The sequence below is a fragment of the Capra hircus genome, chromosome 4 (genome assembly GCF_001704415.2).
Source record: "Capra hircus breed San Clemente chromosome 4, ASM170441v1, whole genome shotgun sequence".
Taxonomy (NCBI): Eukaryota; Metazoa; Chordata; class Mammalia; order Artiodactyla; family Bovidae; genus Capra; species Capra hircus.
In genome coordinates this window covers 14,574,845-14,588,373 of record NC_030811.1, presented here as the reverse complement: position 1 = coordinate 14,588,373, position 13,529 = coordinate 14,574,845, and the positions used below count along the sequence as shown (strand labels likewise).

At 46.8% G+C, this 13,529-nt stretch overlaps 1 gene segment (V, D, J or C); it reads left to right on the top strand.

Moving 5' to 3' along the window:
• On the top strand, positions 527 to 1,104 carry LOC108635876. The segment is given in 2 exon segments: positions 527 to 594; positions 731 to 1,104. Coding segments are annotated over 2 exon segments (423 nt in total).

Here is a 13,529-nt window from a genome sequence, read left to right as displayed (position 1 = left end):
ATGGGATCTTCCCAATCCAGGGTTTGAACCCATCTCCGGCATCTCTTGCATTGACAGGAGGATTCTTTACCACTGAGCCATCTAGGAAGCTTACCTCTACCTCTAATTTGATGGAATTTTAACAAAATCTACATGAGGCATAAGGAATGGAAATGGTGCCTACAAAGAAAACCCTCCAACCTCTTCTCTTTATTCAGCCCTGAATTTCTTCAGCGACCACCCTGACCACTGGGAAGCCATTTCACAGGTCAATGCTTCTTCTTACTTGGATGCAACAAATCCAAGGGGTGTTGATTTTTATCTGCATGGGACCAGACCTGGAACCTTGAATAGATATGTTGCTACTCAGGCAGTGGACAAAAATGCATTTGTCAGTGACAGATGAATGAAATCATCACATTCTATCAAGTCTAAGAGGTTTTTCACTTCTTTCTGAAGCAGTGGGGGAAGAGGGTGTGGTTTCCGGCCAGGAAGCAGATGAAACATGTTGGTTTCAGAGACTAGATTCATCCCGGGGCAAACAGAATTCCTCATCTGATGCTGCCATGCGCAACAGGCTCCTCTGCTGGGTTGTTCTTTTGCTTCTCAGAATAGGTGAGTCCTGATCACAGGTGAGGAACTGTGGTCACTGGCTTCCCAGGCTCCAGCAACAAAATGTCTTCTCAGGACCGTAGCATTGGGCTCCCCTCCCCAGCCTGTCTTTATGTCATCCCTGCTTTATCTCCCACAGGCCTGGAGGATGCTGCAGTCATACAGTTCCCAAGGCACCGGATCTTGAAGGCTGAAAAGGAATTCACTCTACAGTGTTCTCAGAAAATGAATCATTATGCAATGTACTGGTATCGCCAAGATCCGGGATTTGGACTTCAGCTGATCTATTATTCAACTGGCCCCGACACCTTTAAGAAAGGAGATGTCCCTGAGGGGTATCACGTCTCTCGAGATGAGCTGGACCATTTCCCCCTGACCCTGAAGTCCGCCAGCCCCAACCAGACATCTGTGTACTTCTGCGCCAGCACTGAATCCACAGTGTGGCACGGCTGCTTCCTCTCTGCACAAAAAGAGGGGCAGACCGAGGTCCTCAAGATTCCTGACCCCAACTAGAAGTTTTTTAAAAGCCTGCACCTAAGCCCTGCCCTGATCTTACTGTTCTTTACTCTCTTCTTCCCATTCTTGTCCCTCTAACTCCATCCCTATTGTAATCAAAACCTTTGCTTCTGCTTGATATTCCACTTGACTACAGGCTTTTAACCCAATGTGAATGTTTTCTAAAACAGACTTCAATTTTCAGATTCAAATGTAAGAAAATTTTGATGAAATTGAATTCTGTTCAATTAAGGAAAAAGAGCCCTTAGATCTGCAAAGATCTTCAAAGATTCTTCAGTGAGTCTCTCAACATGAGTCTCTCAACATGAGTCTCTCATGTTGTATAGGAAAATAGGTAGGGGACTGAGATGACCTCAGACATGGAAGGGCTTCCCAGGTGGCTCAGTGGGTAAAGAAACCGGCTGCAATGCAGGAAATGCAGGCAGATGTGAGTTGGATCCCTGGGTCAGGAAGATCCCCTGGAGGAGGGCATAGCAACCCACTCCAGTATTCTTGCTTGGGCAATCCCATGGGCAGAGGAGCCTGGTGGGCTACACCCCATGGGGTGCCAAAGAGTCAGACATGGCTGATGCAACTGAGCACATATGCATACCCAGACATGGAATGGCCTCAGTAAAAGGATCCAGAAAATAGTGAAAAGTTTCAGATAATGTGTGGCTTTAGGACCACCCAGAGAGAGGAGAAACTTACTTTGTGTGCGAGGGGAAGGAGTAGGAAGTGAAAAAGAAAATGAAATGTGTTTGTCTCCAGGGATTATTAAGGAGCAGAACTTTAAAGTTACCGTGTAGTTACCCCAGAGAAGCGTGTTTTGTGATAAGCAACTGTCCATGCCCTAGTCCTTGGAACCTGTGAATATGTTCAGTTCAGTTCAGTTCAGTTGCTCAGTCGTGCCCGACTCTGTGACCCTATGAACCGCAGCACACCAGGCCTCCCTGTCCATCACCAACTCCCGGAGTTTACCCAAACCCATGTCCACTGAGTTAGTGGTGCCATCATCCTCTCATCCTCTGTCGTCCCCTTCCCCTCCTGCCTTCAATCTTTCCCAGCATCAGGGTCTTTGCAAATGAGTAAGCTCTTCGCATCAGGTGGCCAAAGTATTGGAGTTTCAGCGTCAACATCAGTCCTTCTGATGAACACCCAGGACTGACTTCCTTTAGGATGGACTGGTTGGATCCCTTACATGAAAAAAGAGAATTAGATTTGTAGATGCAGCTAAATTTGCTAATCAGTTGACCTCGAGACAGGGAGTCGCCTGAATCACCCTGTGGACCCAATTAGACACACAGGCCCTTAACAGCCCCTGGCGTCTGTGTACTTTGAGGAGGGTTCCATCTGCTGTTACTGGCTTTGAAGATGGAAGAAGGAATCCAAGGGACGTGGGTGGTCTCTAGGAATTGAAAAAGACAAAAAAACAGATTCCCCGCTAGAGCCCCAGGAAAGGCACAAATCCCTGCATACTTTGATTTCACCCTAATGAGACCCATGTCAAACTTCTAACCTTTGGTAAGATAGTTAATTTATGTTCTTTTAAGCCACTGAGTTTGGATAATTTTGTAACAGTGAAGAGCAAAACCTGACTCCAGGTTGGGTCTCCTTTGACTTAAACCTTTTCTTTCTGTTGCTCTTATTATAATCATACATAATGGCCTGACTCTGGGAACCCTGCCCTTCTGCCTGAATGTTAAACAAGTCTTCGTTCAGCTCACTGAACAAAGAGACAATCTGATTCTGCCCACAGGGCTTCCCAGTGGCGCTAGTGGTAAAGAACCCATCTGCCAATGCAGGAGACATAAAGAGACGCGGGTTCAATCCCAGGTTGGGAAGATCCCCTGCAGTAGGAAATGGCAACCCACTCCAGTATTCTTGCCTGGAGAAGCTCATGGACAGAGGAGCCTGGAGGGCTACAGACCATAGGGTTGCAAAGAGTCAACACTGCTGAAGTGACTTAGCATGCAGCACCTGTGAATGGCTACAGGAAAGCAGAAATTAAGTCATTCCACCCCCCACCCCCCAGTGCTGGCCAAGCCAGGCAAAACTAATGGCCTTTTTACTTGACTTCCTCACCTTCTCCCCTTCTCTGTTCCGTAAAAGAAACTGGAATCCAAACCCTGATAATATGATTTTGGGGAGATGTTAGTCCGCCATCTTCTTGGTCTGCTGGCTTTCCAAATAAAGTCTCTATTCCTTACCTCAACACCTCGTCTCACGATTTATTGGCTGATCCTGTGGTGAGCAGAGTGGGCTTGGATTTGGTAAACATTTGTTACAGCAGGAATAGAAAGCTAATACAGAGCCCTACTGCCAAGCTGCTGCAAGAAGAGGGCTGATGAAGAAAGCTACTCTGCGAGCAGTCTAAGAGGCAAAGAGTAAGGATGGGAGCCTGAACCAGATGACGCACTTTTAAAGGAGGGTGCTACCAGTTTCTGCTCTTGACAAACTCCATTTCTGCTAATGCCTCATCTCCACAGGTTTAGGATTAGAAAGTTCCAGCAGGGAGCCCCACTGTCATTGCTAGCCCCAGGGAGGCACTGTTCCCCTGGGAGGAGTTCCTTCCTCTGCTCTGACAGTCTCTGCTGGGTAGTACAGAGCCACCAGGGTGCTGCTGTCGAGGAAAGCAAGGAGGTGTGACGCATGAAGTCACCCTCCAAACAGCAGATTGGAATTTGCCCTTGTTATTGACCATATCAGAAGTCCATTCACTTTTCTGCTTCATACCACTGTAAAGTGACCACACAAACACACTCATATACACAGGGGGAAAGAGAGAGGGAGATGGAAACTGGGAGAGAGAGAGAGAGAAAGGGAAAAATAAAAGGATCAACCTTCCCTTTGTGAAATGAAAAACATCTCCTGCCACATCAATGAGCAAGAAATGTCAGAGCCATCAGTGATTTCTGGACTCAATAAGTGAATCAGTTCAGTTCAGTCACTCAGTCATGTCCTGCTCTTTGCGACCCCATGGACTGCAGGATGTCAGGCTTCCCTGTCCATCACCAACTCTCGGAGCTTGCTCAAACTCACGTCCATTGTGTCAGTGATGTCATCCTACCATCTCATCCTCTGTCATCCCCTTCTCCTCCTGCCTTCAATCTTTCCCAGCATCAGGGTCTTTTCAAATGAGTCAGTTCTTCGAATCAGGTGGCCAAAGTACTGGGGATTCAGCTTCAGCATCAGTCCTTCCAGTGAATATTCAGGACTGATTTCCTTTAGGATGGACTGGGAGGATCTCCTTGTAGTCCAAGGGTGTTGGTTGTGTTGGAGAAGACTCTTGAAAGTCCCTTGGGCTGCAAGGAGATCCAACCAGTCCATCCTAAAGGAGATCAGTCCTGAGTATTCATTGGAAGGACTGATGTTGAAGCTGAAAATCCAATACTTTGGCCACCTGATGCAAAGAACTGACTCACTTGAAAAGACCTTGATGCTGGGAAAGATTGAAGGCAGGAGGAGAAGGGGATGACAGAGGATGAGATGGTTGGATGGCATCACTGACTTTGGACATGACATTGAGCAAGCTCCGGGAGTTGGTGACGGACAGGGAAGCCTGGTCCATGGGGTTGCAAAGAGTTGGACATGACTGAACTGAACTGACAGTAGCTCTCTTTTCAGCTGTCTTTTTGTTTTGTTTGCACTTTCCTTGCTTTTCCCATCCTAATTGCTTTACCACATCATGCCACACTTCTTTAGTGTTGGTGATTCTATTTTTTTCTGTTGCTTCTATAGCAAGTTACCACACACTCAGTGGCTTAAAACAACACAGAATTTATTATCTTACAGTTCTGGAGGTCAGAAGTCCAACTCGGGTCTCACTCAGAATCAGTCTATTGGCTAAACTCCGTTCCTTTCTGAAGAGTCTCCTTTCCTATGGCTCCCTTCCTCCAGCTTCAAAGGCAGCAGCATTCAGTCTGTCTGACTCTTTTTCCAGATGCACGTCTTCCTCTAAATACAGCTGGGAAAGGTGATCTGCTCTTAAGGATTCATGTGATTCAGTTGCTCCCTCCTGGGTAATCCAGGGTACTGTCCATAGCTCTGCTGCTGCTAAGTCGCTTCAGTCATGTCTGATTCTGTGCGACCCCATAGACTGCAGCCCACCAGGCTCCCCCGTCCCTGGGATTCTCCAGGCAAGAATACTGGAGCGGGTTGCCATTTCCTTCTCCAATGCATGGAAGTGAAAAGTGAAAGTGAACTCACCCAGTCGTGTCTGACTCTTAGCGACCCCATGGACTACAGCCCACCAGGCCCTCCATCCATGGGATTTTCCAGGCAAGAGTACTGGAGTGGGGTGTCATTGCCTTCTCCGACTGTCCATAGCTCAGGACCAGCTGATTAGCAACCTTAATTGCTTCCACAACCGTAATTCCCTTTTGAATATAAACATTCACCGGTTATGGGGATTCGGACTTGAGCATCTTTAAGGAGCCATTACTTTGCCTCCTGCAGTTTTATTCCACTGCTGCTGCTGCTGCTAAGTCGCTTCAGTCATGTCTGACTCTGGGTGACCCCATAGACGGCAGACCACCAGGGAATTCCCTGTCCCTGGGATTCTCCAGGCAAGAATACTGGAGTGGGTTGCCATTTCCTTCTCCAATGCATGCACGCATGCTAAGTGACTTCAGTCGAGTCCAACTCGGTGCAACCCCATAGACAGCAGCCCACCAGGCTCCTCTGTCCACAGGATTCTCCAGGCCAGAATACTGGAGTGGGTTGCCATTTCCTTCTCCAGTTATTCCACTAGAGGGCACTAATATGTTCTTTAATAGAAACTTCCATCTAGTCAAGGCTATGGTTTTTCCAGTAGTCATGTATGGATGTGAGAGTTGGATATAAAGAAGGCTGAGAGCCAAAGAACTGATGCTTTTGAACTGTGGTGTTGGAGAAGACTCTTGAGAGTCCCTTGGACTGCAAGGAGATTCAACCAGTCCACCCTCAGTTCAGTTCAGTTCAGTTCAGTTCATTTCAGTCTCTCAGTCGTGTCCGACTCTTTGCGACCCCATGAATTGCAGCACGCCAGGCCTCCCTGTCCATCACCAACTCCCAGAGTTCACTCAGACTCACGTCCATCGAGTCGTGATGCCATCCAGCCATCTCATCCTGGGTCATCCCCTTCTCCTCCTGCCCTCAATCCCTCCCAGCATCAGAGTCTTTCCCAATTAGTTAACTCTTCGCATGAGGTGGCCAAAGTATTGGAGTTACAGCTTTAGCATCATTGCTTCCAAAAAAACCCCAGGGTTGATCTCCTTCAGAATGGACTGGTTGGATCTCCTTGCAGCCCAAGGGACTCTCAAGAGTCTTCTCCAACACCACAGTTCAAACGCATCAATTCTTCGGCTCTCAGCCTTCTTCACAGTCCAACTCTCACATCCATACATGACCACAGGAAAAACCATAGCCTTGACTAGACGGACCTTAGTTGGCAAAGTAATGTCTCTGCTTTTGAGTATGCTAATCTAGGTTGGTCATAACTTTTCTTCCAAGGAGTACGCATCTTTTAATTTCATGGCTGCAGTCACAATCTGCAGTGATTTTGGAGCCCAAAAAAATAAAGTCTGCCACTGTTTCCACTGTTTCCCCATCTATTTCCCATGGAGTGATGGGATCAAATGCCATGATCTTCGTTTTCTGAATGTTGAGCTTTAAGCCAACTTTTTTGCTCTCCTCTTTCACTTTCATCAAGAGGCTTTTTAGCTCCTCTTCACTTTCTGCCATAAGGGCGGTGTCATCTGCATATCTGAGGTTATTGATACTTCTCCTGGCAATCTTGATTCCAGCTTGTGTTTCTTCCAGTCCAGCATTTCCCATGATGTACTCTGAATATAAGTTACATAAGCAGGGTGACAATATGCAGCCTTGACGTACTCCTTTTCCTATTTGGAACCAGTCTATTGTTCCATGTCCAGTCCATCCTAAAGGAAATCAATCCTGAATATTCATTGGAAGGACTGATGGTGAAACTGAAACTCCAATACTTTGGCCACCTGATGCAAAGAACTGACTCACTTGAAAAGACTCTGATACTGGGAAAGATTGAAGGTGGGAGAAGGAGGGGACGACAGAGGATGAGATAGTTGGATGGCATCACTGACTCAATGGACATGGGTTTGGGTAACCTCTGGGAATTGGTGATGGACAGAAGCCTGGTGTGCTGCAGTCTGTGGGGTTGCAAAGGGTCAGACACAACTGAGCGAATGAAATGAATTGAACTGAACTGAAAATTGAATACTGATTAAAAGAAAACTCAAGTAAGATCATGTATGAAATAAAGAACTAATGAAAACATGCTCTATAGCACAGGGAACTCTACTTACTGCACTGTGGTGACCTGGATGTGGAGGAAGTCCAAAAGGAAGGGGGCGTGTGTATATATATGGCTGACACACTTTGCTGCACAGCAGAAAGTAACATGGCATTTTAAAGCAACTATACTCCAATAAAAATTTATTTTAAAAAGAAAACTCTATACAAATATCTCTCACTAGATTTTTGAAGGTTAATCATATAGTATAGGAAAATATACAAGATAGAATGATTTCCTCAGAATTGAAAATAGCTTCAGTTCAGTTCAGTCACTCAGTTGTGTTCGTCTCTGCGACCCCATGAATCGCAGCACGCCAGGCCTCCCTGTCCATCACCAAGTCCCGGAGTTCACTCAGACTCATGTCCATCGAGTCAGTGATGCCATCCAGCCATCTCATCCTCTGTTGTCCCCTTCTCCTCCTGCCCCCAATCCCTCCCAGCATCAGAGTCTTTTCCAATGAGTTAACTCTTCACATGAAGTGGCCAAAGTATTGGAGTTTCAGCTTTAGCATTAGCCCTTCCAATGAACACCCAGGACTGATCTCCTTTAGGAGGGACTGGTTGGACCTCCTTGCAGTCCAAGGGACTCTCAAGAGTCTTCTCCAACACCGCAGTTCAAAAGCATCAATTCTTCAGCACTCAGCTTTCTTCACAGCCCAACTCTCACATCCATACATGACCACTGGAAAAACCATAGCCTTGACTAGATGGACCTTTGTTGGCAAAGTAATGTCTCTGCTTTTTAATATGCTATCTAGGTTGGTCATAGCTTTCCTTCCAAGGAGTAAGCATCTTTTAATTTCATGGCTGCAGTCACCAGAAGTAAAATAGGATTTGAAGGGTGGTGAAAATTCTGTAGTCTGTTTCTATACTCAAGATCATCCAGAGGTTAAAAAAAAAAATGCTGTGTATTTAAAGGGACAAATGTGTTCTACTTGCAGGGATTTTAAAGAGATATTTCCTCAGTTGGGTAGAGGCAAGCATGATTATTATTGTCAAGAGATTGTCAGCCAGGAGGAGGATGAGAGATGCTGCAGGGTTTACTAAGCAGAGCCCCAGAGAGGAGGCTGAGAGCAATTACTGAAGAGGCGCAGGGAAAGACAGAAAGAAATGGACAGTGCTGAGTAACAGGTGTTACATTAAAGTGCAAAAGATGGAGGGGCCATTTCGGAGCTCCTGGACATCTCGAGGATTCTGTTTTCTTCTCACTCCCTTTGTTAGGGACGCGGGAGCCTGGCCCATACTGGGGAACTGGAGTTCCCAAAACTGTTGAGTGTGTTGGTCTTGGGAAGGAGCAATCAGAAGGAAGTTCTGAGAAGGAAGGGCGAGGAGGTATAGGAACTGGTTCCTAGTATAAGGATATGGGGGACTCAGGTCAACAGCATCACTTCAGTGTCCTCCTTGATGATGAGAAAGAGGAAACCAGAGCAGCTTCACAGTCAATAGGACAGGGATGGGGGAAGAAGCATGCATCTGAGAGTGAATTAGCTCATGGCTTGGGAGGAATATAGAAGCAGCTGCCTCCTAAATATTGGGTTAATTTAATATAGGAAGTGCTTGGGATAAACTATAAATCTTTGAGTACTGTAATTGTCCACCTCTATGGTGAAACCTATATGCAGGTCAGGAAGCAACAGTTAGAACTGGACATGGAACAACAGACTGGTTCCAAATAGGAAAAGGAGTACGTCAAGGCTGTATATTGTCACCCTGTTTATTTAACTTATATGCAGAGTACATCATGAGAAATGCTGGGCTGGAAGAAGCACAAGCTGGAATCAAGATTGCCGGGAGAAGTATCAATAACCTCAGATATGCAGATGACACCACGCAGATGACACCACCCTTATGGCAGAAAGTGAAGAGGAACTAAAAAGCCTCTTGATGAAAGTGAAAGAGGAGAGCGAAAAAGTTGGCTTAAAGCTCAACATTCAGAAAACGAAGATCATGGCATCTGGTCCCATCACTTCATGGGAAATAGATGGGAAACAGTAGAAAGTGTCAGACTTTGGGGGGCTCCAAAATCACTGCAGATTGTGACTGCAGCCATGAAATTAAAAGATGCTTACTCCTTGGAAGGAAAGTTATGACCAACCTAGATAGCATATTCAAAAGCAGAGACATTACTTTGCCAACAAAGGTCTGTCTAGTCGAGGCTATGGTTTTTCCTGTGGTCATGTATGGATGTGAGAGTTGGACTGTGAAGAAGGCTGAGAGCCGAAGAATTGATGCTTTTGAACTGTGGTGTTGGAGAAGACTCTTGAGAGTCCCTTGGACTGCAAGAAGATCCAACCAGTCCATTCTGAAGGAGATCAACCCTGGGATTTCTTTGGAAGGAATGATGCTAAAGCTGAAACTCCAGTACTTTGGCCAATGCGAAGATTTGACTCACTGGAAAAGAGTCTGATGCTGGGAGGCATTGGGGGCAGGAGGAGGGGATGACAGAGGATGAGATGGCTGGATGGCATCGATGGACGACTGACTTGATGGACGTGAGTCTGAGTGAACTCTGGGAGTTGGTGTTGGACAGGGAGGCCTGGTGTGCTGCGATGCATGGGGTCGCAAAGAGTCGGACATGACTGAGCGACTGAACTGAACTGAATGGTTTTGAAAGTGCCATGGAATTTGGAAAATCCAATGGATAAAAGTATAAATACACAGTGATTTTATCTTTGTGAATGTAGACAAACTGGAAAATTTGGAAAGATGCAATTTGGAATGATAAGGTTTCCTTATAATACAAAATTATTTACTTGAGGCAGGTTCATGAGAACTAAAACTACTTTTCCCCCCCTTCGAGAACACTTGTACCCATAGCTAGGATATGGAGGACTGCCTACGACTGAAGGAGAGCCAGTTTTGCTCCCCACCATCTTTTCCAAAAGGAATGGCACAGGGCTGGTGGCCCAGTGGTTGAGAATTCACCTTGCAATGCAGGGGCCACCGGTTCAATCCCTTGTCTGGGAAGATCCCACGTGGCGCGGGGCAATTAGCCTGTGGACCACAGCTACTGAAGCCTGTGTGCCTCTAGAGCCCGTGCTCCACGGCAAGAGAAGCCACCACAATGAGAAGCCTAAGCATTGCAACAAAGACCCGGTGCAGCCAAAAATAAATATTTTTTTTAAGGAATGGCACAGAAATAGAAAAAGAAAGAAGACTTCTCCTTAGAGCAGAGTTAATGTCATGACAGCAGCTGCATCTCCCTTATTCGTATGGAATAGGGACCGTTGGCCCTGAACTCACTCCACCATGAAGGGGACTGCAGGCAAGAAAGCCATCTCTGAAGTTTGAGATGAGGACCCATTTCTTGCCTGGAGATGACAGTGATTCAGCAAAGCTCTAGCTGTGGCTGAAGCAATTAGGAGGATGGGGCAGTGTCTTTCCTTCTCTTCCTGCCCAAGAATACTTTGGTTCCAGCAAAGCTCAAGAAAATCTCAAAGGTGTTCAATGCAAGGAAATATTCTCAGCAATCCCAGGAAAGTCACCTCCATGCAGGAAGGACATTGCGTCCTGGAAAAGGGGCGATATGTGAGTGGCTGGAGGAGCTAAGAAGATGGTACGACACCCCAGTTATAGGCAGAGCTCCCCGTGACTGCGATCCAGAGCAGAGAACACAGCCTGGCTACAATGCAATACCCAGCGACAGAACCCTCCCATGTGGAGCCCCATCTGGAGACCACAAACCAGGAAAGCCACACCCCACAAGCAGCAAAGAAACTGAACTGGCTGGTAAAAGTAAGAGGTTATTGAAGAAGACAGATCTCTTCTCTGCCTTTCACAGCCCCCATAAAACGAGAGAAAAGAGAAGGAAGAAAGATCCATCTAACACCAGCCTTGAGAAAAGTTACTTATATAGTTGCTGTTGTGACCACATGGACTGCAGCACGCCAGGCTTCCCTGTCCTCTACCATCTCCCAGAGTTTGCCCAAACTCATGTCCATTGAGTCAATGATGCCAACTTAGACTGGCTACTACTAAATTTAATCTGCCAATGAGAAAAGAGCCCTGAGTCTCGGATCTTGAACTGAATACAGATTGATAAAATAACCCATCAAGTGGATTTGGCTAAGTTTTTACACAGGAGATACTTTCAAAAGGTCATGGCTGAAAAACACACCAATGGATAGTCAAAGATAGGAATAATCTTGGAATTTTTTCCTACAGAGTAGAAATGAGAACTTCAAGGTAGAAAAACTGTTGCTTTGATGATAGTGGAAGTTTCATGTACTCACATTTCTAAGTGATGATCAAATATGTTATACCAATTTTCATGATAAAGATATAAAAATACAGAAACATTTTTCAGCTTTGACAAGAGTGTGCTAATAAGAAGATGTCAAATGGATAGAAACCAGCAGTCTCAGAGGAGGGCAAGGAAAATGCCAGTGACTGCAAGCCTTGCCAGCCCACATTGGCCAGGACCTGTAAGGAAGTGGGAGGGGCTGCTCTCCTGAAAATGAGGGTCAAGTAACTGCAGAGAGACATCACAGATACCAACTAGGGCCCACAGGGCAGGCAGTTGTGCCTGAGTGACGCTGCCTTGGGCCCCCGGCTCCTGGGCTGTGTCCTGTTTTGTTTCCTGGGAGCAGGTGAGTCCCAGACCCATGGGCAAGCCTTGGCTGTATCTTGCCGGTTTTAGCTCAAGTCCTTCTCTGAAGGTTGCAGCACCAGGTGCCTCCTCAGCTTTCTCTTGCTCTACCTCCTTCCTCCTCAGGCCCCCTGGAAGCCGATGTGACCCAGAGCCCAAGACACCGCATCACAGAGACCAGAAAGAGGGTGACATTGACTTGTTCTCAGAATATGAACCACGATGTGATGTACTGGTATCGACAAGACCCAGGGCTGGGTCCAAAGCTGGTCTACTTTTCAAGGAATGTTGGCTTTGTTGAAAAGGGAGATATCTCTGATGGATACACTGCCTCTCGAGAAGAGAAACCAAACTTCCCCCTGATCTTGGAGCTGACCAGCACCAACCAGACCTCCTTGTACCTCTGCGCCAGCAGTGAATCCACAGCATGACATAGCCAGCTGCTCTCTGCACAAAAAGGGCAGCCACAAGAGAGAGGAGGCTCCTTCCTTGGGAGGCCCCACCCAGCCAAGGGGACAAACTTCCCCACCATCAGAGACCCCAGGAGTCCTCCCCTGCCTCCCCAGCTTTGGGGACTCTGAGCAAGGCAGCCCCTCGGCAATGTGTCCCCCTCTTACTTCCGGTACCCACGAGCTTTTCAAAGTGCAGGCAGAACACGCTCCCTGTGTGAAGTCTAGCACCAAGGGTAAAGAATTTCTCTCCTAGAAAAGGAATTTTATGCATACTGCAACCCTTCCTCCTTGCTGAGCTTCACTGTAGCCCAAACTGAAGATTTCATTTTCAGCTGAATCACTCAACCAAATTTCAGTCTCACCTTCCAGGACCTATTCCTGGAGGTTTTGACACCTGGGGAGAATAGCACACCTGAGTTGTTAACTAAATCTAATATCTCTCCCATTTCCCTCATCTCCGCAAGTGGTCTGCCATCCAGCCAAACGCACGAGCCAGAGATGTAGCAGTCATCCTCACCGTCTCAGACATACTCTCCCTCCACACTTAATCCACCACCATCGCCTGCACGCTTCTTAGTATTAAATTCCTTGCAAATTTTACCAATTTTTCTAATCTCACTGATAACACTGTGATCTGATATGTGCTCCCCCACCACCTTCCAATGTGCTCCCTGCCCCCACCCACAAACCACTCTGGAGCCTAAAACCCATCAGTGTCTTTCATTTACTTGAAAGTAGCAAGTTTATGGTAGTCCACAAGCTTCTCAACACCCGCCAAGATGCAGTCTTTGCACCTGTCTTCCTTCCTAATTGGGCTTCCCAGGTGGCACTAGTGGTAAAGAACCCACCTGCCAATGCAGGAGACATAGGAGATGCAGGTTTGATCCTGGGGTTCGGAAGATTCCCTGGAGGGAGGCATGGAAACCCACCCCAGTATTTTTGCCTGGGGAATCCCATGGACAGAGGAACCTGGTGGGCTACAGTCCACAGGGTCTCAAAGAGTTGGACACAACTGAAGTGACTTAGCATGCACGCATGCACTTTCCTAACTAGAGAAGGAAACGGCAACCCACTCCAGTACTCCTGCCTGG